This window comes from Medicago sativa, chromosome 3 (genome assembly GCF_051527215.1).
Source record: "Medicago sativa cultivar Bolivia chromosome 3, Bolivia_mono, whole genome shotgun sequence".
NCBI classification, from domain to species: domain Eukaryota; kingdom Viridiplantae; phylum Streptophyta; class Magnoliopsida; order Fabales; family Fabaceae; genus Medicago; species Medicago sativa.
Window position 1 is genome coordinate 96,656,189 of NC_140751.1, and position 22,571 is coordinate 96,678,759.

The window sequence follows — 22,571 nt, forward strand, 5'->3', positions numbered from 1 at the left end:
ATGCAGACACTAAAACTAAAAATTATAATATTAATTAAGCACAAGGAAAGTATGACACAAATATTTAATATAAATATAAATGAAAAGTTAAAGATTTATTTTTGACAAAAAATAAAAGGTTAAAGATGATTAATTGTTTTAGTATTAAAAATATAATGCGTTTATTTGTTGGTCAAGTAGCCTCGTGGCTACAAATTCATTTTTTGAAGGCGAATGAGCAAAGTGTTAGGAGTTTGAACCCCAACCCCTGCATATATTATGCGTCCCTGCCAACTGAGTTAAGCTCACGACAAAAATAAAATGTATAATATAAATGAAACATATATTATTAATATAATTGAAAAATAAATATTTTATTAGTATTTGGTACTAATACCATTGATAGTTACTTATTTAAATTAATTGATTTCATATAACAAAACAGTAAAAAAAAATGGTAACAACAAGAAGGCCCAATCTGTTAGCTTAGGTCATAAGGCCTAGCCCAATCCAATCATCCACCCTAGTTTCTTTCTCTCTCCCATCGGCCGTCACAAATTCATAATCCATCTTCATCATTCTTCCTTTTTTCACGATTTGCTTTGCCGATTTCTTTATGAATGATTTGCATGTTAGTGACAGAAATAAATCCACACATTGAATCCACCTTCTTCCTTTTTCACGATTTGCTTTCCCGATTTTTTTGCATAATTTCCTTGTCTACGACAGAAACAAATGCATCTAAATCAAAATCATCTTCATCGTACTTATACAGAGATCTTCACCCATTCTTTCACTTCTTCTTCTTCTTCTTCTTCTTCACTTTGAATGGGAAAAATGATCTACAAGTCACTATGACCTACGCCGCTCCCAACCGATCATGGCAATAGCGGCCACTCCCACCACATCACCTGTTTGTGCCGCACTGACGTGATTGGGAGCGGGGGCTTTATTTTTCCGCATTGCACCGCTATATCATCCGAAGCGGGTGCTTTTGACAACAAAGGTTGAAAATTGCTATTTTTTTTACTACAACACTCAAGAGATCAAAACCTAAGCTAGAATAACCAAGGGAACTCTAGATCTGGCTCGTTAAAAATCTTGTCATAAAACCCAAACCCTGAGGGATAAAATCTATCCAAAAAACAGTACAAAGCAAACAAAAACATAAACAACAATGAAGAGAACCCTTGTAAAGGATGAAAAAGGAAGATTATGCAAGAATGAAAGAGTGATTAAGAACAAGTTATTTATACTCACCTTCCTCTTTAATTAAGGATTCTGAGAAAGTGCTCTGTTCATGGAGGATTCGCTGTAATCCATGGAATAAGATTCGTCAATGATAGAACGAAAGGGGTGTACCTGCAAAAGACACTTCAACGCTCAAGTCAGCATGTTAATGAGACGGGTGAGAGGTTTTGTGTGGATGAATAGACATACCTTTATTGTTAGTGGTGTGTTATTATTTATATATATACATAAGAGAGAATATTGGGCTTGAAGCTTTACGGGTCATTACCTTATAAATGAAGTATTATCTTGTGGATTGGGCCTATAGCCAGTCCAGGACAACAATCGAATGAAACATAAATATAAAAGGCTATTATTTTTCCCACCCTATGCATTATTCATGCACCCTATTTTTCTTTTCAAAATTACCCTTTGCTCAGCAAATATAATTTGAACCATATTTCGGATTATATAAGCTGAAATCTTATATTCAAATAATTGCAGGACATCATAACTGATTGATATCAAATGTCTCTGCTAACCATCGTACAATCTCCACATAAACTGCAAAGCAGTTGCAGGGATTGTATGAATGGGCAGTAGTGACCCTGATATCATAAACCACTCAACTAAAAAAATAGAATAGATGATAAGTGAAGAATGAATGAAAAGGTTAAGAGATACAAAGCTATTTATAGCGATAAAATGTCCAAGACTGTAAATTGGTTCAAAGGAAACATGTTTACCATTTTAAACTCATTTAACACACCATAAATCGTCCAAACCTTTGGTGTAATGTTGTCATCCATATTCATATTATATATGCCAAATATCTCTTAAACATTTCAGTTTGTATAATCTGAAATGTCCAAAACTGTGTTTAACCTTCATCTTTGGAGGCTTTTCAAGGTGAATAACACGGAAGAAGAAAAAAAGTAAACGACATAATGCAACAACGTAAAACAACATAATAAGAGAAGTGGTGATGAAAGGGAAGATAATCTAAGAGGTGTTTTTGAGCTTGATCATGATGTCTAGTCAACTACATATTTCTATTGCTAAGGCAACGAGATCAAGTTTAAAATAACCTCTTGGTGTTCAGATCTGCCGGATGATTTTTCATAGTTCTTTGTTGTGTTTTACAGTCAATGAACCAAACACGTTTATTTATACAAGTTTATGTGCATCGTTGACCACATAAACTAATGGTGCAATGTGGACCACAAAAAATCCTGTTTTAAACTAGTTCATATTATATATTCTCAATACCCCTCACCTTATAATGAACAAATTTAACAAGGTCTTGAAACAATTTGGATTATATAAACCGAACAATTTTGTGAATAGTTTGTTCGGATTATATAATCTGAAATAGTTTAGAGTCTGGACGGTTACTTGCTTAGCAAGAGTTACTCATTAAACACGTTTTTTCTTTGGTATTGACTGGTCAGACAACATTTTACCATGTTTTTTTTACCGTAATTAATGGTTGGTTACACTCTATGCATCATCCTTCACAAATTCCACCCTATAAATAACCACCTATCCTTCACAACTTTATTCCATCATCTCACATTCTCTCCTTCTCTTTTCTTCTACAATATGCTTCCACCATTGACCTTTCATACAAAAAGGTTACTCTAGCATTTTAGGGATTGTATGAATGGGAAAAGGCATGGTGCCACTCTACAAATTTACACCATTTGTCTAGATGTAAGGTTGACCTGTTTGGGTGTAAGGTTGACCATCAAAGTCTCCTTCATCCTAGAAAGTAAACATACCTTACCTCAGCCTCATTCCCCCTTCATCTTCTTCTCATTTCCCCTCCATCTTCTTGCACCACAAGTTTAACATGTGTTTAATAATTTTGTGTAATAAGCTTCAATGTTAATGTAAATGTATTCTGAAATATATAATCTATTAATAAAATGAAAATTTTATTAATTTTTTTATCTCTTTTAATTTTTTGGTTATTTTCAACTATGTGTTTTTAATATTACATGTAATGATGCCCTTCAATTATGGGAATATAAGTTTTCGGCTTATATAATCTGAAATATGGTTCGGATTGTATTTGTCGATCAAAGGGTAATTTGAAAGGAAAAAAAAAAGGTGTGTGAGTAACGCATAGAGTTGCAAAGATTTAGAGAGAATAGAGAAAGTAAACAAAACTAAAAAATGTGGAGGAATGCTATCCACGAGAAAATCTTGTGTGGTCCTGGTCCACACAAGTGGTCTTTGGTCACACAAAGAGAAAAAAGAGAAGAGAGAGAAGAGAGAAGAGAGGTGAGAGAAGGAAAAAACTTGTGTGTGTGACCAAACCAAAATTCTTTGGTCCTGGTCCACACAAGTGTTTCTATGCTATCCATAGTCTCTTAAACACTCTCTATTTGTCACTTTCTTTTTCATTGGTCCACGTCAGTCTCCTTTCAAAACCCATTAACCTGTAACCGGCAAATTAAAAATTCATATTCTATACCATTGTTCTTTGTGCCATCTGTAACGTTTCTTCATCAGCTTCGACGAGATGCGCCCCCAGTTGCACCACCATTAATGTTGTGATTGGCATCCATGGATTTAGATTCTATTTAATTTATGGCGGTTTATATGTGAGAAGAAGACAAAAAGAAACTTTTCAGGACTGTAAAATTGAAGCTTCTACTGGGAATATAATAGACTCCTGCGTTTGTTGTAGAACAAAAAAAATCCTTGTAAAATTTTCTTTTTATTCTGCCATTTCATTTGAGGAAGGCCTTAATATCACTGTGTGGAGTTATGTCTTGATAATTGGGGTCCTCCCACTTTCTTTGTTTCCAAAGAGTTTGGGTGTTTCACTTTCAAGTGATTCTTTGAGTGTGAGAAAAATAAAAAAGTCTTGATTTTAAGGTATCGTTGCGCGTGAGAAATTTTTGTTTAACAAGATTTGGCATGTGTTCATCGTTCCAGATCTGAGAGAAAAAAAAAATTAAAAAGGTGTTAAAATTTTCTAAACAAGCCAAATCGGTTACCAGGTAGAGGATTTAAAAAACATGACGTGGGCAAATAGTTGATCGAGTGGTTAAGGGAGAGTGTATGAGAGACTGCTTTCCTCAAAACACGTGTTTAGGAGAGTAATGAATCTTCTTCTTTGAAAAATAAAACAAAAATTGTTAATAAAACAAAAATGGGTTAATACATTTTTACCCCCTGTAATATAGGCGAGTTCCGGTTTTTCCCCTGTAAAAAAGATTCTTTCGATTCTAACCTTGAAATATGAAGATTCCGTCGAAAACACCCCTGGTCAAATCTGGCACACGCCAGGTGCTGATGTGGCGCGCCACGTCATCTTTTTTGATGACGTGGCACGCTGACTGTATAATTATTTTTATTTTTTATTTTTTTAATAAGGACACGTGGCATTTCCTATTTTTTAATAAAAAAAATATTTTTTTAATAATTAAAAAAATATTTTTTTAATAATTAAAAAAATATTTTTTTAATAATTAAAAAAATATTTTTTTTAAGTTTTTTTTAAAATTTTTTTAAAAAAAATAAAAAAAACGAAAAAAATTCTTAACAAATAAAAAAAATGAAAAAAAATTCTGGAAAAAAATAAAAAAATACCGAAAATTTTTTAAAAAAATTGGAAAAATTAATAAAAATGAAAACAAAAATCTGGAAAACATACAAAAACTAAATTTTCGAAAAAAAAAAGATAAAAAAAAATATGGTATTTGAGTCAAACATAATTCATATTTTTTTCGAAAAACATACAAACTGCTCAAAACATTTTTTATGTTAGTGTCTACTAGTTTCAATGGTATTTGAGTCAAACATAATTTATATTTGTTTTACTATTTGAACTTCTACTATTTAAATATTTTTTTCGAAAATTCATATTTTTTTATCTTTTTTTTTCGAAAATTTATTTTTTGTAAATATGATTAATCTTTTTTCAAAAATTTCAAGATTCATCATTTTCAAAAATTTGAAGATTAATCATATTTATAAAAATCATGTCCGAATAACAAGATACAATGTATATTGATTGACACCGGTATATAAATCATGTTATACGGTTGAATGACAAGTACTTTCCGAAAAAAAATATGATTTTTTTTTCATTTTTCCGGAATTGAAAAAATCTGGAAATATGAATTTTTCAAAATTTATTAATTTTTTCCATAATGTTTTCATTTTTTTAATTTTTCCAGATTTTACTTTTTATTTTTAAAATTTTCCAGATTTTTGTTTTCATTTTTATTAATTTTTCCAATTTTTTCAAAAAAATTTTAAAAAAAACTTAAAAAAAATATTTTCTTAATTATTAAAAAAAATATTTTTTTTTATTAAAAAATAGGAAATTCCACGTCTCCCTATTAAAAAAATAAAAAATAAAAATAATTATACAGTCAGCGTGCCGCGTCATCAAAAAAGGTGACATGGCGCGCCACATCAGCACCTGACGTGTGCCAGATTTGACCAGGGGTGTTTTCGACGGAATCTTCATATTTCAGGGTTGGAATCGAAAGAATCTTTTTTACAAGGGGGAAAACCGGAACTCGCCTATATTACAGGGGGGTAAAAATGTATTAACCCAAACAAAAATTGTTATTTATCATTTCGTCTAGCATTCCTCTGTCTATCTACAATAAATATGTAAATTTTGGTTTCCTCACATGGGCTAATAAACCGTTTTTTCTTCTTCAAAAATATAAATTAATTGACAAATCATTTTGTTTAAAGGTCCCTTTCTTAGAATAAAAAAATATTTTCCCATTTAAAAATATAGAGATTATTTTGTAAGGATTTTATAAAAAAAAAATTTAAGAATATAGAGATTATTTTGTAAAGATTTTATAAAAAAGTTAAAGTAAATTAAATTTGTGTTTTTAAATCGTAAAAAAAAAAAAAAAAAAAGGTGTTGCTGTGCAAAATAGGGTGTTTACACAATTAACTCCATTTTCTTAAACTTATTTTCTCTCTCCTGTGTAAAAATATCTTTTGAAACTCCGCCTTTTTATCTATATATTTACATTGTGTTGCAGTTGGTTCATCGTCTGCACCTTTTTTGCTTAAAAAAAATAAAGAACTATTTTTTTTAGAAGTTACTCTTAACATTTTCTCATTTGAAGTTGTTTTACAATTTTGTAACAAACTGATATTTTTTAAGTTGTAACAAATACTCTTTATAGTGACCAATGTCAAGGGAGACACTAACATGACCATCTTTCTGTTTTTACTGACTAAGAAATGATAAAATTGTAAAAACAATTAAGTAAATGATAAAATTGAAAGAAAAAATGTTACATCAAAACACAATATATTTTAATAAAATGTTGAAATAAAGTTTTTTGTCATAGTATTCAATATTGTTCCAATTATCATGGATTGTTCTTATTATTGTTGTGGATTGTACATATTCTAATGAGATTTAGCTAATTTTTAATTGAAATTTAAATAGTATTATAAAAATAATAAAATAGTTTTTATAAGAGGTAAAAATGAAAGAAAAAATCCAACTAAAAAGGATGCATTCCCTTTATATACTGTTATAATTTATCAATACGCACTTCAACTCAACTCAATCAAGTTCGGATCCAACTCAAACCATTAAAACTCAAAAAAGTGTTTGATTTAGGTATTAAATTTGACCTTTTGAACTTGAGAGTCCATGTGTCCATCCGATTACATGTCTTTTTTCAATCAACCAATTTTATTTGTAAAAAAATTATACCATGTGTCAGGATGTACTAGGGCAAGCAGCAAAATAACACCGTATAAAGCACGGACAGTCTTCGGATTACGTGTGTGTGTCCAACACCGACACGACACCTATGATTACACTGAATTATGACATTTTTTTAAATTATTATCCATATCGGTGTCCGTATCATGTCCGACGTCCGTGTCTACGTTCACGCTTCATAAGATTTACACCAAGTTGTGGACATAACCGAACAACCGAAAACACAGAAAACAACACAACAACGCTAAATGCCCCAACCTGTCGGAACATAAAAACGTCCCACACACAAGTCCCATAAACAATACACTCAACAAAGCCACAAAAGACAAAGTAAAATCCACAAAAGACAAAGTAAAATCCCTGTTCAACAATAACAATAACCGTGATACACACACACACCTCTCAAGGAAGCATAAGATCACAACAACAGCCACCACACCGAATGGAAACACACTTAATAAAGACTCAAACCTAAAAGCTACATTATCTATTCAAACAATCTCTCGGATCCTAACACCATTCGTAAAAAAGACACAAAAACAACTTTAATCTTTTAAGGCTCCACTTCCACGACAATACTTTAACAATTTGATCGGAATCCTTTATAATATTCTTGATGATCTTCTCATTCCTAATCTTCCAAATCACCCAAATGGTTCTATGCCACATAAGCCAATATCCCTTTTTTAATTTCTTATTCCTTGAATTCCAATTAATGCATTCCAACTGAACAACTAGGTTCTAAGGAGTTACAACAGCAACACCAAGCCTCAAATGCTACTTTGCAATGGAGGAAAAGAGGTGAGGACGCTTCCTCACAACCATTTCAAAACACACACAATTGGGAGTCTTCCACTGTAAGAAGATTTCACACCGCTAGATTTTTGCCTTGAAGGAATGCGGTCAAGAAGAAGCTTCCACAAGAAAGCAATAGCTTTTGATGTAGCCGAACTTTTCCACAAAAGATCAAACATCATTTCTTCTTCCATCCCCCCATTATCCTCTATAACCAACAGACCTTGAAGCAACAGATACGTCAACCATACTGAGAAACCTCCTTTATTCTCTGGCCGCCAACCCCATTCATCCTCACCTTCCCCTCCCTGAAAGCCTTCCAACAATCCCACAAGATTCGCCACCAAAATCAACTCCCACTCGAACAAATCTCTACACCGCAAAAACCTCTAATTCCACTCTTCCCCTCCCTTACCTGAAAACAAATCACAGAAGTGTCCTTTTGGTTCGAAATAGAAAACAACCTAAGGAATTGTTGTCTTAATGGACTATTACCCAACCAACGATCCTACCCAAAACTTGTTCCATTCCCGTAACCAATTGGTCCCCGCCGGTTCCTCTAAAGTCGTAATATCCTTCCACCATTTCAAAGAGTATGTTTAGCAAATAAGACCTCCTTCAAAAGTGGTCGATCATTATGAAGCAACCGCCACCCTCATTTAGATAAAAGACTCAAATTAGCCGCTCTAACATCTCTCACCCCAAGACTACCCTTCCTTCTTTATTGACGAACCTTTCTCCATTTCACCCAATTTATCTTATGACCTCCTTTCATTCCTCCTCAAAGAAACTCCCTTTGAATAGCCATAATTTTCTTCCACACCAAACCAACATCTTCATAAAAGAAAGGTAAAAAAATAGCTATTGCATTCAACACAATTTATCAAGACCATCTGGCCTTCAAAACTCACCTACTTATTCCCCCAAAAAATATCAATTTTCTTCTAATTTTCTCTATCAACGCCTCCCAGGTCGCCATCTTTCTTGGGTTAGCTACTGCCGGAAGACCCAAATACTCACAAGGCAACACGCCTTCACTAGCATTTAGAAAGTCACACGCCATTTACATAAAATCTCTCGGGACATTTACACCTGTCAAGCAACTTTTCCAAAAGTTAACCTTCAAACCCGATACCATCTCAAAACCCCTCAAAACCCCTTCAAAAGTAAGATCAAAATTCTCCTAAACAAAGTAAAAACAAAATCAACATGTTCTTCTTTTCTATTCTATCACAATCATTGTATTCATATAGTAAGAGTAAATTCCAAACCTTATTTATTTCTTTGTGCAGTTCCTCCACATTCTGAAGCGCTTTCCACATAAAATGACAAGTTAAAGCCATATGTGCTATGGTCAATTTCCTTAAGTATAAGCTTTCACACACACTTGATAGGTAAAAGACTACTAAGAGTCAAAATCTATATGAGATGTAGATAAATCTTCAAGATTTGAACATCCAGCCAGAAGCAACACTAAATCTAGAGCACTTAGAAAGCTAGTTTCTATGAAATGAAGGATTTTGAGGGAGGGGATTCTAACGGAAGATAAACCCTCCACATAAAATTCAAAAAAGTCGAGAACAACAAGGGTCCTACAGGTGAGAATGCTAACAGGAAATTTGAATTTGAAATCATCACTCATAGTGAAAAGAGTAAGATAAAGGCTCTCAACACCACGTCGTACAACATGGTTGACCAAATTGACAACACTAGGGAAGCCAATGCATTCAAGATCAGAATTACCATATATATACAAGCCCGATATGAAAACTCATGATCCAATCTAGCTTGAGCAAAACTGCAAAACAGAGTACACAAACTTGTTAAAGCGAAAAAGGGTATATTCATCGTACAGTTGAATTGTTTCATGATGGTCTTTGCCTTGGTTTTAGTCATAGGTTAAGTCAATATGGAGAACTGAGCGCCAGAGATGAGTCCATCTCTTCGAAAGGACACAATTGGCAACCAACTCTTCAAAACATGAATTTTCTACACAACAAAAATAAACCAGAATGCCAATAGACATGAATGTTTAGAGCAATCGAGACACGTGTGCATGCAGATATATTAGATGAAAATTGCAGATTACAGAAGAGTGATCAAAAGAGCGAGTTTTTTATACTCACAAGGTTAATTACGGATGCCGTGAATCAAGATTTTTTCCTGCTGATTCTCCTCTCTTTCTTTTTGAGAGACATGCACTATAGTTTAGATAGATACAAGCAAGAAAACGAGAGAACAGAAGAAAAATTGAACAAGATATATAGGTGTATAGAACTAAAAGAAAAGTAGCAGCGGCAATAAACGGCTCTGAAATGCAAAAATATGAACTTTGTTTTTAAATATGTTTTAATCTTTCCGATGATCTTTCTTTTCTTTCAGTTTCTGTAAATTTTCTTTTTATTTCTAGTTGCTATAAATTACAGTTTTTTACTTTTGGCCATCATTTTCTATTTTAGTCCATGTAAAGACTGCATAATGTTAGTGATAAGTTAACTGACAGATGAGGAAACAACAAGAATTCAGTGTGTGGGGAAGTGAAACAAATGTTAGAGAAGGGTAAGCAGGAGTTATGCAGGAAATTCTGTGAAAACATTAGCACACTAGGGCATTGGGAGGTTGCCAAAATCTCAATGATCTAGTTTATGTGAAATTCTGGTTGAAATATTGGATCTTGGGTGCCTCATTTCTGAGGTCAGTATCTAACTTGCAATTGGTAATGGTCTAATAGAAATCATAGTGAAAACTGAATTGATTCATAAATGCAAATTGGTCATATGTATGACCAAAATATGACTACAATTACTGGCACCGTAGCCACTTGATTTTTTAGTCATGGTCTATAGATATGAAAATCGACATTTTCTTCTATATATATGGTCTTTCTATTTTAGGAACTTCTCTATCTGAACATAATAGATGTGTAATTTCCAGACTGGTCGGTTGCCACTGTCGTGTCTTCAAAATTAGTTTGTTCTTAATTAACCATATTTGTTGAGTTAAAAGAATGCTATATAAGAAAAGTAGTGTAAAGGTAATGTGAAAATCAATGAGTTATTCACACTGCTGTTAACATAATCAGCAATGTCATCATGCAGTTTTGTTCTCTCTGATAGGTGGCTGATGTCAGTACTTTATTTACTATTTATATTAAGGATTACTGGATATGATCCTGAAATGCAATTCCAGTTTTGATTGTTTTCATTGTATTTCATGGCCTCCATGCTCTTCAAAAACATAGATCATTTTTCTTATAACCACGAGTCTAGGAAACATTAGATCTGCAATGCATAGTTTCTGAACTTCCTTTAGAGATGAAGTCTGAAATAATTGCTTCTCATATGACAATGAGATTGATACACAAACCATGGACTATAAGCGCACTTTTACATTTTTAAGAAAGTCTTTTATTTGTTTCATGCATTTTAAAACATGAAAGTCATTAATGCCACCTTCTTATATTGGTCTTTTATTGGATCCTCAGCAGCCGATTTCTCTACTGCCCCCTCTGCTGCACCAATCTCATCCGAGAGATTAATCCAACGATAAGAAAAATTGGCTGATGATCATCCAAATCCGTGTACTTTCTAGATTACTCTAATGGATGATTTCTCGCCATCATTACATGTCTCCATTCCACGCCCAAGCAATTTGATCACATAATGAATAATCTAGTGTACTTTCCTAGGCACAAAATATGGAAGCACATACTGAGATATGATTTAGAGCTGCAACATTCATTTCTATTATATTCCCAACAATGACGAGATCATCATCATAAATCACTACCACTATATACCATACTTAGGAAATACATCATCATCCCATTTGATTGTGTTAAGTACCATCATGTGCATGACCGTGCATTTTGCTTTCAAGTTTAGGCCTATTCATGATCCATTCCCTAAGTTAACATTTAGTAGTCTGAAAAATTTAACTCTAACTTCTAAATTGAAAATAATAAATTTAACTCCCAATTAATTAATAATTTACACAAATTCCTTTGAGAAATCAACTACTCATATAATCTTTTCCCATGCTTTTGTGTCAATGAGGTCATGCATCAAATCATAATTTAGCATATACAACGACAACCACAACGACAACCGAAAACTGGACAGTCCTAGATGTAATTTTGGACATAAACAAGTTAAAAAAATGTCTACAAATTTAAAGGATAATTTTCCTTTACTTGTTCACCAAGACAAATTTCATGAAGATCAAGGTTCACTTTTCAAACCAACAAACCTAGTAGTTGCGAACTTTGTCTGGGGAGATCTTATCTGCTGTTAGTATAAGTTCACATGCAGGAGAGGCCCTTGGGCATAAGGATAATTCTCTTTCAATTTTGAGACCTTTAGCACCACAGATTATCATGGTTTGCAAAACTCTAGCATTCTTCAGAATATATACTGTTAACATAAGCTCGCCCTGTTGGCCTAAGAAGTTCTGAAATATGCAAGTTTTGAGGTGTAGTGGAAGACATTGCGGAACCAATTTCGGGTCCACCCAGATTTTCTGGACATATTTTCTTGGATCAGCATATGTCAAGCCCTATTAATATAGATAGAATTAATTAAATCTTAAAAGCATGTAAGATAAAATAAAATAATATATGATCCCTAAACTTAACAAACCTCATCCAGCTCAAGGTTTTGAAGCTTAGGGCAATGATTGAGCACTTGCACTAACAAATTCCAATTAGAGTTGATGGAGTGAAGTTTCAACTTGGTCAAATTATGAAAGGTAGGAATCTCATCAACACTTTGATATATCTAAAAACAAGCAAAACAAACATAGAAATATATACTCTCAGAAATAAGGAAAAAATATTCAAACACAAAGCAAAAACAAAATCAACACGTTCTTGTCTTTTATTCCAGCACCATCAGTGTATTCATATAGCAATAATAAATTTCAAACCTGATTTAGTTCTATGTATAGTTTCTCCGCATTGAGAAGTGCTTTCAACGGAAAATGACGATAAAAGTAAAACATTTGTGCTTTGGTCAACTTGCTTAAGCTTAAGCATAAGCTTTCACCCTCTTGATGGGTAAAAGAGTCCTCGGATTGGAACTCTAAATGTTCTATATGCAAATCTTCAAGAATTGAACATCCAACTAGAAGCAACACTAAATCTAGATCATTTAGAAATGAACAAACTTCTAAATAAAGGATTTTGAGAGGGGGGAGTCTAACAGAAGAAAAACCCGTCACAAACATGGAAAACAAGTTGAGAACAACAAGGGTCCTACAACTAAGAATGCTAACAGGCAATTTCATGTCAATGCTAGTGAAAAGAGTGAGACGAAGGCTCTCAATACCATGTTGCACAACATGGTCAACCCATTTGACCACACTGGGAAAGCCACGGTTTTCAAGAGCAGAATCACCATATCCAACCTTGAGGTGGAAACTCTTGATGGAATCTAGCTTGAGCAAAACGGAGAACGCAAACTCGTTAAAGCTAAAAAGGGTATATTCATCATCCAATTCGATTGGGTAGTAATTCCCTCTGTTGTCTTTGCCGTTGGTTAAGTTGATATCGAGAACTGAGCACCATTGATGCCTCCATCTCTTCGATAGGATGCTAGTGGCAACAACCTCTTTGGTTGGGAGAAAAGAGAGAATATGGCCTAGAACGTATCTGGTAAATGTCATACCTCCTTCTTGTTCTTCTTGATGACATTTCTGGTGTATCAAAACTCGAAATACCGCACAACAAAAATAAACCAAAATGCCAAGTTTCAACTTCACCAAAATCAATATTGCTAATACACCAAATACAAACAACAACAACAACAACGCCTTATCCCACTAAGTGGGGTCGGCTACATGGATCAAATTTGTGAAAAATATCAAACAATAACACCACAAGTAAAAGCAGATTACATATTCATGTTTAGACCAAAAGGAAACTTTTCCTCGTATGTGCTGTAAAATTGTTTACATAACGCAACAACTAGGAGATTAGACCACCAAGGAAACTCAGATCATTGTAGCAAAATAAACCATGGATTTAATGAGTTAAAAATTGCTGATTGTTATTTCTAAACAAATAAGAGTGTGCAATGGCAACAAACGAATCCATTCCAACTATGCTTCTACCCCATAATTGCCACCTATCAACTACAGCTCTCAAAGATTGAGAGATATTATTAAAATAAAAGGAAAGATTCAAAGACGCTTCGGTACCAACACATAAGTCCAAATAACCAATGGAACTCTATGTCTGGCTCATTGAAAATCTTGTCACAAAACTCAAACCCAGAGGGATAAAACCTATCAAGAAAAAAAGAGTACAAAGCAAACAAAAACAGAAACCACAAGGAAGAGAACTCTTGAGTAATTAAGAACAAGTTCTTCCTTTTTAATTAAGGATGGAGAATTCCAATTCTAATCTCTATTCTCACCTTCTTCCCGAGCGAGAGCACTATTTATTCCTCTTCTCTTCTAATTTTCGTATTTGTGTTTTCCTCAAGATATAAAAACGACTTTGAAAACATGTGAATTAGGGTTTTCTCACTTGGACAAATAACCGGTTTTTCTTCTTCAAATATATAAATGAACAAATTTGTTGTTTAAGGATCCGTGTCAACTTAGCTCGTTGGTAGGATATATAAGGTCAAGGTCAGAGTTCGACCAAGAAACCCAACTTATCCTCTTTAGAAAGAGAATTTATTTTATTTTTTTTAGGGATGGAGAAAGAATTTCTAATCACTAAAATACACAAAAAAAAAAAAAAAAAAGAATTGACATTTAAGAATTTAGAGATTATTAACAATTTGATTGCTAATGAAATGTTATATTTTTCTATAAAAAGAAAAAAAAAACACTTAGAGATTTATCAAAAAAAAATCTATTGTGTTTTTAACAGGAAAAAATTAGTTTTGTCAACTAAATAAAATGGGATGTTTGATTACAACTAAATAAAATGGGATGTTTTGTTACAAAATTAACTCCATCTTTTGACACTATTTTTTTTTGACAAATTTGACACTTTATTTTTCCTAAAAAATAAATAAATTTTAAGTAGCAACTAGCTTCTCATTTGAAGGTGTTTTTAGATTTTGATTTTTATAAAATAAAGTTGTATTAAGCGGATGCAATACTAAGTGACTAACGTCAAGATGCACGTGTGTCCGTCTTCCGCTTTTATTGATGAAGAACGATAAAATGTGGTAAAAATAATGAAGTAAATGGTGAAATTGAAAGAAAAAACTGACACTCTAGATGTCTATTTTATAGTGTATGTTGTACATCATTAGTACCGGTATCTAATAATAAAAATGATGTATGCAAAAAAGAGATGGAAAACAAATAGCAAGTTCACTTCAACCTCAAACAAACCAGTTACATGATACATTTAAGATAGAAACATTAATCTACTTCCACACACAAGTAAACCGCTCTCTTTTAAAATCAAACAAATCAATATGCTATAAAATCATTAGCACAAAAGCCACGTGATTGTTGATCATGATGAAAAAAAACTGCACAATCCAAACATGAATTTATCATAACACAGGCTCTTCTGATTTGTAATACTAAAACTGTAATACATTACAACTACATCTTATGAATGTCACCAAAGTTAAGTTTTAGTATAGAGTGCACAACTCTTCTAAAATCTACTCCACAAACAAGAAGTACTCATTCAAATATCTTCCAACCAAAAGAAAATATTTAGCAACCTTCAGCTTCTATAGTCTAATATTGAACAAGCACAAACCATTGATCTTATATTTAAATGCCAAATACACATGCTAAACTAACAAGTCCTTTCAAAGAGATTTTCAAAATAAGTCTTCTTGAATAAAACGAAATCTATATTTAAACACCTTTATCAAGAAGCTATCTTCATCATTCACACAAGACATGGGAGGTAAGGTATAAATAATCCCTACACAATACCATGTTATAACACATTTCTGTTAGCCTTCCTCCATAGCAACCATTGAATCAAGACATTGAAAATCAAAGTGGATTTCTTATCACTAGTAAACTGCTAAATACCTAGACATGCAAAGCAAGGTTTGATTCAAACCCAATTCTTCATTCAAAAAGCAAACATGAATAAAACTGAAGTGTGACAAAAAAAAAAATCTAATAACATTAACAAAGATTGCATGCTGAAAATTACAGAAAACAAAACCAATAAAACAGCTTTTGAATAAGTTCAAGTTTGACTCAATGATTAAAGTCAGATCCAATGTTAAGTTAACTAAGTAGAAATCTTAGATATCAAAGAGATAAAGCTCACCTTTAATGAGAAAGAGATAGCATCGAAGAGAGGTTCACTTTTCGCTTTTTATGATCTTAGCTTCATCTTATTTGACAACTAAATGTGATAATAATCTGTCTATCAAGCATAAAGAGGGGGTACATAGTTTCATAACACATAAAACATAACAAACGAGAGTGCAAAGATATCAACGAGATCTAACTCACCTTTAAGGAAAAAGAGATGGCACCAAAAAGAGATTTCATTTTTTGCCTTTTATGATCTTAGCTTCATCATATTTGACAATTATATATGATAATAATCGTTCTATAAATACATATTATAATCTAAACAATTCAATAAGATAAGAATATATTCGTCCAATAATAAAACATATAGTGCATAGTTCTTCCACCCCAATGGAAGTTCACCATCAAGTTAGACAATCCTATGTTCGTTTGTTTGATGAGACAATCCTTTGTCCTTCAAACTACCAAAATCTAGATGTTGTGTATGTAAAAAACTAATGACGACAATAAATATTAAGAAACTAGGTGAAACTAATTGAAAGTTCGCATTTGGGATAAATCTTTGAACGAGGTTAATTCTTCTAAAGCATCCTGGTTTGACAATTCATCATCAACAATGGTGATCTTCATGACCCCTAAAAGTGGCACATTCTTTAAACATATGTTGCAAATCCAAGTTCATCAGTGAAGCCGTCATAGTCTGCAAAAACATATACCAAAATAAGATTTATGAAACACGTGTGGAGAAAAGAAGGAACCAAAACAAATCCACAAACAAAAGAAACCTTAGAACCTGAAAGAATTTGAAGTATGGGACAATTCTGGAGCAGTTCCACTACATTGTCCCAGTGATGAATGATAGGAAAACCTAATTAAAAAAGGATTAAGTTTCAAAGTACAAGAAAATCTTTGTAATAGGAATTATTGATCTCTGGCTCAGGAATCCTCGCTGACATCTACAATTAAAAGTTCCCAAAACAAACATAAGTGGCATTATAAAAATTAAATTGAATGCCAACATCATAGTAAACAAAAAATCGGCAATCTGAGCAAACTGACCGTAATTGTGGCCTCATCATGCGTATTTGACTGTGATTCTCTATAATTTCAAGAATTGTGAAGCAACGACGACCAGAACATTTAAAACCTTGGTTGTAATAATATATAAGAATTGAAGAAGTCATTCATATCAAATCAAATCAAATCGGTAGCTTAGCTTGCTTACCCTTAGGTTTAAAACTTGGACAGTATAAATTGCTCTAAAGGAACAACAAATTCATTGATTCTCTGATCAAATTGGATAAGGTTTTAAGCTCTCTTCGTCGCGAACTGATCCGTCATCGAAGTTGAGATCTGTGAGTAATTGGAAGAATGGGGAGTAAAGAGAGTACGTGACACAGTATTTTGTCAGGTAAGTTGGCTCTTGAAGATGTTTGTTAAATGATAAGGATCACACTAATAGAGTTAAGTTGGTTTTATATACCATTGCATAAGTTATCAATACAGCCACAAATAAACATCATCTTTTTCACTGAAGGCCTCCAGTTGTCAAAGGAAATGGTTTCCCATGCCTATAGTGTGTACCATTGAGTTGTAAAAGAGAGGGATATGTTCCAAGAGTCCTAGTTGCGTAGCAATTTCGGTGATATAATTCACTTGATGTTTTGTTGTCTCTACATGCAGGCTTCAATTCACAAACTAATGTTCGAATCCTGGCTAGAAAAGATACGCACATTTAGTACACAACACACATCGAATAAGATTACCTACAGTGAAAGAAATTTATGAGGAAAAAAAAATGATCAACTACGTAAACTTTGCTACTAAAAAACTCAATCATGTTCTCTATCCGTTCAGATTTTAGAAGTTACGCGAAACAGCCTTGAAGTCTCTATTTCAACATAAGATCGTATACTGAACTATCGTATGGATAAAATCATGTGTAATTAAAACCACATTGTGACAGAATATCCATTTCATACACCAGGACTTCATAATAAGTGCACCATCTCATTTTAACGTCAACAAGTAGGTAATAGGGTTGTTCGTACTTATACAAGATATAATCTTAGAAGACATGAAGAATGCTACAAAATCTTTCTTGAGTTCACCTGCTCATTATACACACTTTCCATTACATTAGTTGGCAGCTTACTTATCATATAACAATCATTGAACTACTGCACTACATACACAGAACATGGGAGAACATCTTCATTTACTTCCATACACACACAATCCCAAACTATTCTCTCTACTAAAAAATAAACATGATTTACTTCCATACTTCCCTGCTGAGTAATAATACGAGAGAAACAAAAAACAAACACTACTGGAATATGGCCTTCCATCAAAACCAAATGAAATCAACTTCCAGTTTGAAATTTACTGCATCTCACCATCATTTTTCACCCTGTTATCTGAAATCATAGAAAATAATAATAAATAAATAAATAAAAAAGAGGTAAGCAAAAAACCAAGCAGAAAATTTAATGTTATTTTCTTTTTGATGCCAAGAACCATAGTAATTTCAGCCATGGAACTCATGGTAAACGACACGACCTTCCGGTTTATCAAGCAGGAACTTAGTAGTGGTTCGATGTTTCATCAAACCATTTTATCACAAACTAGAATACACTATACTTCTACTTTTACAGCATCTATTATGAACACAACCAACCAATAGCAATATTAACAAAGAAGAAATAGCATTGTCAACAGTGTTGGGGAAAAACAAAATCCTATTGGTACCACTAAAACAAATCAATTCCTTCACCAAAATGCTAATTCAATGGCCTTATCTCTTGGGGTTTTAAATTTCTTTCCTGGTTTATTGGCCTCAACAACTCAGTGGTGGGTCAGAGAGAAGCTCATAACATGATTATACCTTGAACAGTCTCATCATCATGTGACATGGTCTTAACTTATGCTTCAATAAAAAAATTCCTTTATCAAGTGGATCAAAGAGTGCAAACTTTCATTTCAAAAGAGTATAAGTTGCGAAGAATAGTACAATTTTGAAAGATCATGCAACACTAGTGCATTTTGTGGAGCAGTAAAATTTTGACAGCTTATCTGCCTAGTGAGCTACATATTATAAATTACTAATTCCTTATAGCTTAACTGCCTAGTGATCAATGTCAAATAAACTAAATACTTTATAAAAGGATCATTTAGATCTAAGTCATCTTCAAGGGCACAATCAAAACATTAATAAAATAAGAAAAATAAGGACTCCTTAGAGAAATCAACTATCAACTAATTTTTTAATCCTTGTCCATAGTTAAGAGTTAAAGAGAAACATTAATTTGCAATTTTCACGCTCAAGCCATGAGGTTATGCATCAGATCAGAGTTTAACATACAACCACCCAGAAAATGAATAAACATGAATCTAACTAATTGAATCCATAAACAAGTAAAGGAAACAAATTTGGCAAGTCTTAAGATCAACTTTCCTCAACTTATGCACCGAGACAGAGTTCATGGCAATCAAGGTTCACAGTTTAAGCCACAAAGCCCACAGATGCATGGTAAAAGTTAACAATGACAGGCATAATACAGGAATTGCCAGTTTCATAACTTACCTATTCTTTATAAACTGAAAGTTGGCATGTAGCAGAGGCCCTTGGGAATGAGAATAATTCTCTTTCAATATACTCAAAGTTGAAATGTGACACAGACACTTGGGCTAAAATATAATCAACAGGCGAAGGTCCCCTAATTGTCATGGTTTGCAAAACTCTTGCATTCTTCAAAATATACTTTGCCATCAAAAGCTCACCTTGTAAGCCTAAGAATCCAAAAAGAGTGCAAGTTCTAAGGTTTGATGAAAGGCATTGTGGAACACATCCAGGGTCAACCCAATTTTCCTAAATCCACCCATGGAGGCCTGTTAATAACAATAAAATAATAAGTCACAAATGTAAAATAAAAATAATTAATGAAATACAATCCCTAAACTTAACAAACCTCACTAAGGTCAAGTTTTTGAAGCTTTGGACAGTTATTGAGCACTTACTGCCAATTCCACTTGAGAGAATGAAGCTCCAAGTGGGTCAAATTGTTAAAGGTGGGAATCTCATCATTAGGACGATGTATCTAAACAACAACATATAAAGACAAACACTCAGAAAAAAGGGAAACATAAAAAGCACAAATAATCAGGTTTTCTATCTCCTTTCCATGAGTGTTACCATGTAGCAACATACTCATGGATCTATTTCTATTAAGAGAAACTCCACATTATGGAGTGCTGTCAATGGAAAATAAAAATGACAAAAATACATTTCTGCTCTGGTCAACTTGCTTTCCTCAAGAATTGGACATCCATCCAGAAGCAACACGAAATCTCGAACATTTAGAAATAACACATTTTCAAAACGAAGGACTTTGAGTGATGGGAGCCTAATGAAAGAAAAATCCGTCAGAAACCGTCTAATTTTGAGAACAACAAGGGTCTTGCAGCTGAGAATGCAAACAGGCAATTTGGCAAGACCAAAACTATTCACTTTGAGATCACAGCCTTGATCCATTTGATGACATTAGGAAAGCCAAGATGGTGAAGGTCGAGGGTGAAACTCTTGATTGGATAAGGATTATTACATGCGAGCAAAACAGAGTACACAAACTCATTAAAGTAAAAACAAGTTTCCAGGTCATTCAGCTCCAAGTCCACGAAGCTGAGAGTGGGAACTGAGCACCAGAGATCCATCCACCTCTTTGAAAGGACGCTACGCTAGTGCCAACTGAGTCTATGGTCGGGAGAAAAGAGAGAATATGGCAGAGAACAGCGTCTGGTAAACTGCTAATCAAATCATCATCAACATCCGCAGTTGATGACATTTTTTTGTTGAATTTTCTGCAGAATCCAAATCAACCAAAATGGTAGGTTTCAGCACAAGAAACATGACAAGTAAAAAAGTAGATAAAGAGAGAAGTAGATAAAGCATACCAACACCAACACCAGAATGAAATGAATGAAGTGATTAAGAAGAACAAGTAATACTGTTGTATGTTAAGGATGCTGTAATTTTTATACTCCAACTCCAATCTCTATGCTTTCCTTCCTTTTTCAGAAAACCCTTTTCATTCCTCTTCTACTTTTCATTTTACTTTTATGACATCCATTGATTAACTTAAACTATGTTTGGTTGGTGAGTTACAATCTTCTTCCATTTAATACCGAGAAGCTTCTCTAAGAATTAAATGTTTAGAAACTTCTCTAATAAGCTTTCCGTCAAAACAAAAGAAACTTCTCTAAGAAGCAGCAGTCAGCAGTCAACTAGCAGAGCAGGACAAAATACTAATTTTTATATTATTTTGTTTTCATGTGGTTTTATAATATTAATAAATTATTAATACTATTTTATTTTATTTGTGCATCAATCCTAGTTTAATTCACAAAATTGTTATATGAGAGATCTCGTGATCAGAGTTTGAACTTGGATCATGTGAGTTTTATTCTCGAGAGCTATGTGACATATATCCATTGATGATTGTTCTCTTTTTAATTTTAATGGCAAAATTGTTAGACCGATTTAGAACTCTGACTCGTCCACTTATGAGTATGAATTTTCAATTGTTATCGTCATTTTGTCTATTATAAAACAAAATTATATATATTTTATGAAAAATGCTAGCTTGTAGTTGTGCCTTTAAGCACAAATTAAGAGCATCTCAAGTATACAAAACAACCATTGTATAATCGAAAACTTTAAACGCATTTTAACTGGAAAAATTCTTACAAGCTACTCCCTCTATCTCAAATTATAAGTTATTTTGACAATTTTACACAAATTAATTAATTAAAAAGCAAATTATATAAGAAAGATAAATTAAAAAGCCCAAAGAAAAAATAAAAAATAGTTAGGCTTATAATCGGAAAAAAATAGCATTAATGATTTATTTATATTTTAAAGTGACTTATAATTTAAGACAGTTTTGTTTTTTCTTAAAACGATTTATAATTTCGATTGAGCAAGTAATAGTCAGTTAAAATTGAGTAATGACTCCCTAGTCTAAACCACTGAAAAATAGTAAATGGTGGGATACATAGTTAAGGATTCTAATTTCCCAACTGTACTGAATTATTATATTATACTCCCTCCGGTCCTTATTATAAGAAACAATTGATTTTTTTTGTTCATAGAATAATTAATGTATTTTATTATAAATATAGACTAGATACATCACTTACACAATGAACCTAAAAAGTCAACTTTTTCTTATAATAAGGACCGGAGGGAGTATTATTCAATGACGATTGAACAATTAGAATTCATAGATAGGCAAAGGCTACGGTGGGAGACCTCTTTAGGTCTCCTACCGTAGGAGACTTGAGTTTTTTTTTTTTTTTTGTTTGCAAAATGGATATCAACCCTTGGATGTAGTTGAAATTTTTTGAATGGCTAGGATTTACGGGTCATATGATCCACTAAAATTGTATTATTTAAATATCTATATTCATTAAAAAAAGGGTGTTTTTGGCATTGTTGGTAAAATTGAAAGCAAGCTCATAGAAGCAATCATCTTCTCCAAATATCCAGCAACACGCAGAGTAAAAAATCCTCAATCAAACCAGATCA

The 22,571-nt window shown here is 32.9% G+C and overlaps 1 protein-coding gene, 2 long non-coding RNA genes and 1 pseudogene across 4 annotated transcripts; all 4 read right to left on the minus strand.

Annotated features, from left to right (window-relative positions):
- Positions 1-11,619: 11,619 nt before the first annotated feature.
- Positions 11,620-14,280, minus strand: LOC146942478 (uncharacterized). The gene is made up of 3 exons (XR_015032721.1): positions 14,146-14,280; positions 12,370-12,507; positions 11,620-12,286 (listed from the first exon to the last, which is right to left on the minus strand). It is a non-coding gene; the product is annotated as an uncharacterized LOC146942478 (long non-coding RNA).
- LOC146942479 (F-box/LRR-repeat protein At4g14103-like) lies at positions 12,521-13,511 on the minus strand. Its single transcript, XM_085756438.1, has one exon. It carries the CDS (start codon positions 13,391-13,393, stop codon positions 12,650-12,652), a length of 744 nt encoding a protein of 247 aa, XP_085612564.1. The 5' UTR covers positions 13,394-13,511; the 3' UTR covers positions 12,521-12,649.
- Positions 14,281-16,802: 2,522 nt separating the features above from the next.
- LOC146942480 (uncharacterized) lies at positions 16,803-17,339 on the minus strand. The gene is made up of 3 exons (XR_015032722.1): positions 17,211-17,339; positions 17,045-17,132; positions 16,803-16,941 (listed from the first exon to the last, which is right to left on the minus strand). It is a non-coding gene; the product is annotated as an uncharacterized LOC146942480 (long non-coding RNA).
- Positions 17,340-18,268: 929 nt separating this feature from the next.
- Positions 18,269-20,840, minus strand: LOC146942481 (F-box/FBD/LRR-repeat protein At4g00160-like; annotated as a pseudogene). The gene is made up of 4 exons (XR_015032720.1): positions 20,196-20,840; positions 19,953-20,085; positions 19,572-19,876; positions 18,269-18,405 (listed from the first exon to the last, which is right to left on the minus strand). The product of XR_015032720.1 is annotated as an F-box/FBD/LRR-repeat protein At4g00160-like (transcript).
- Between the last annotated feature and the right edge of the window lie 1,731 nt (positions 20,841-22,571).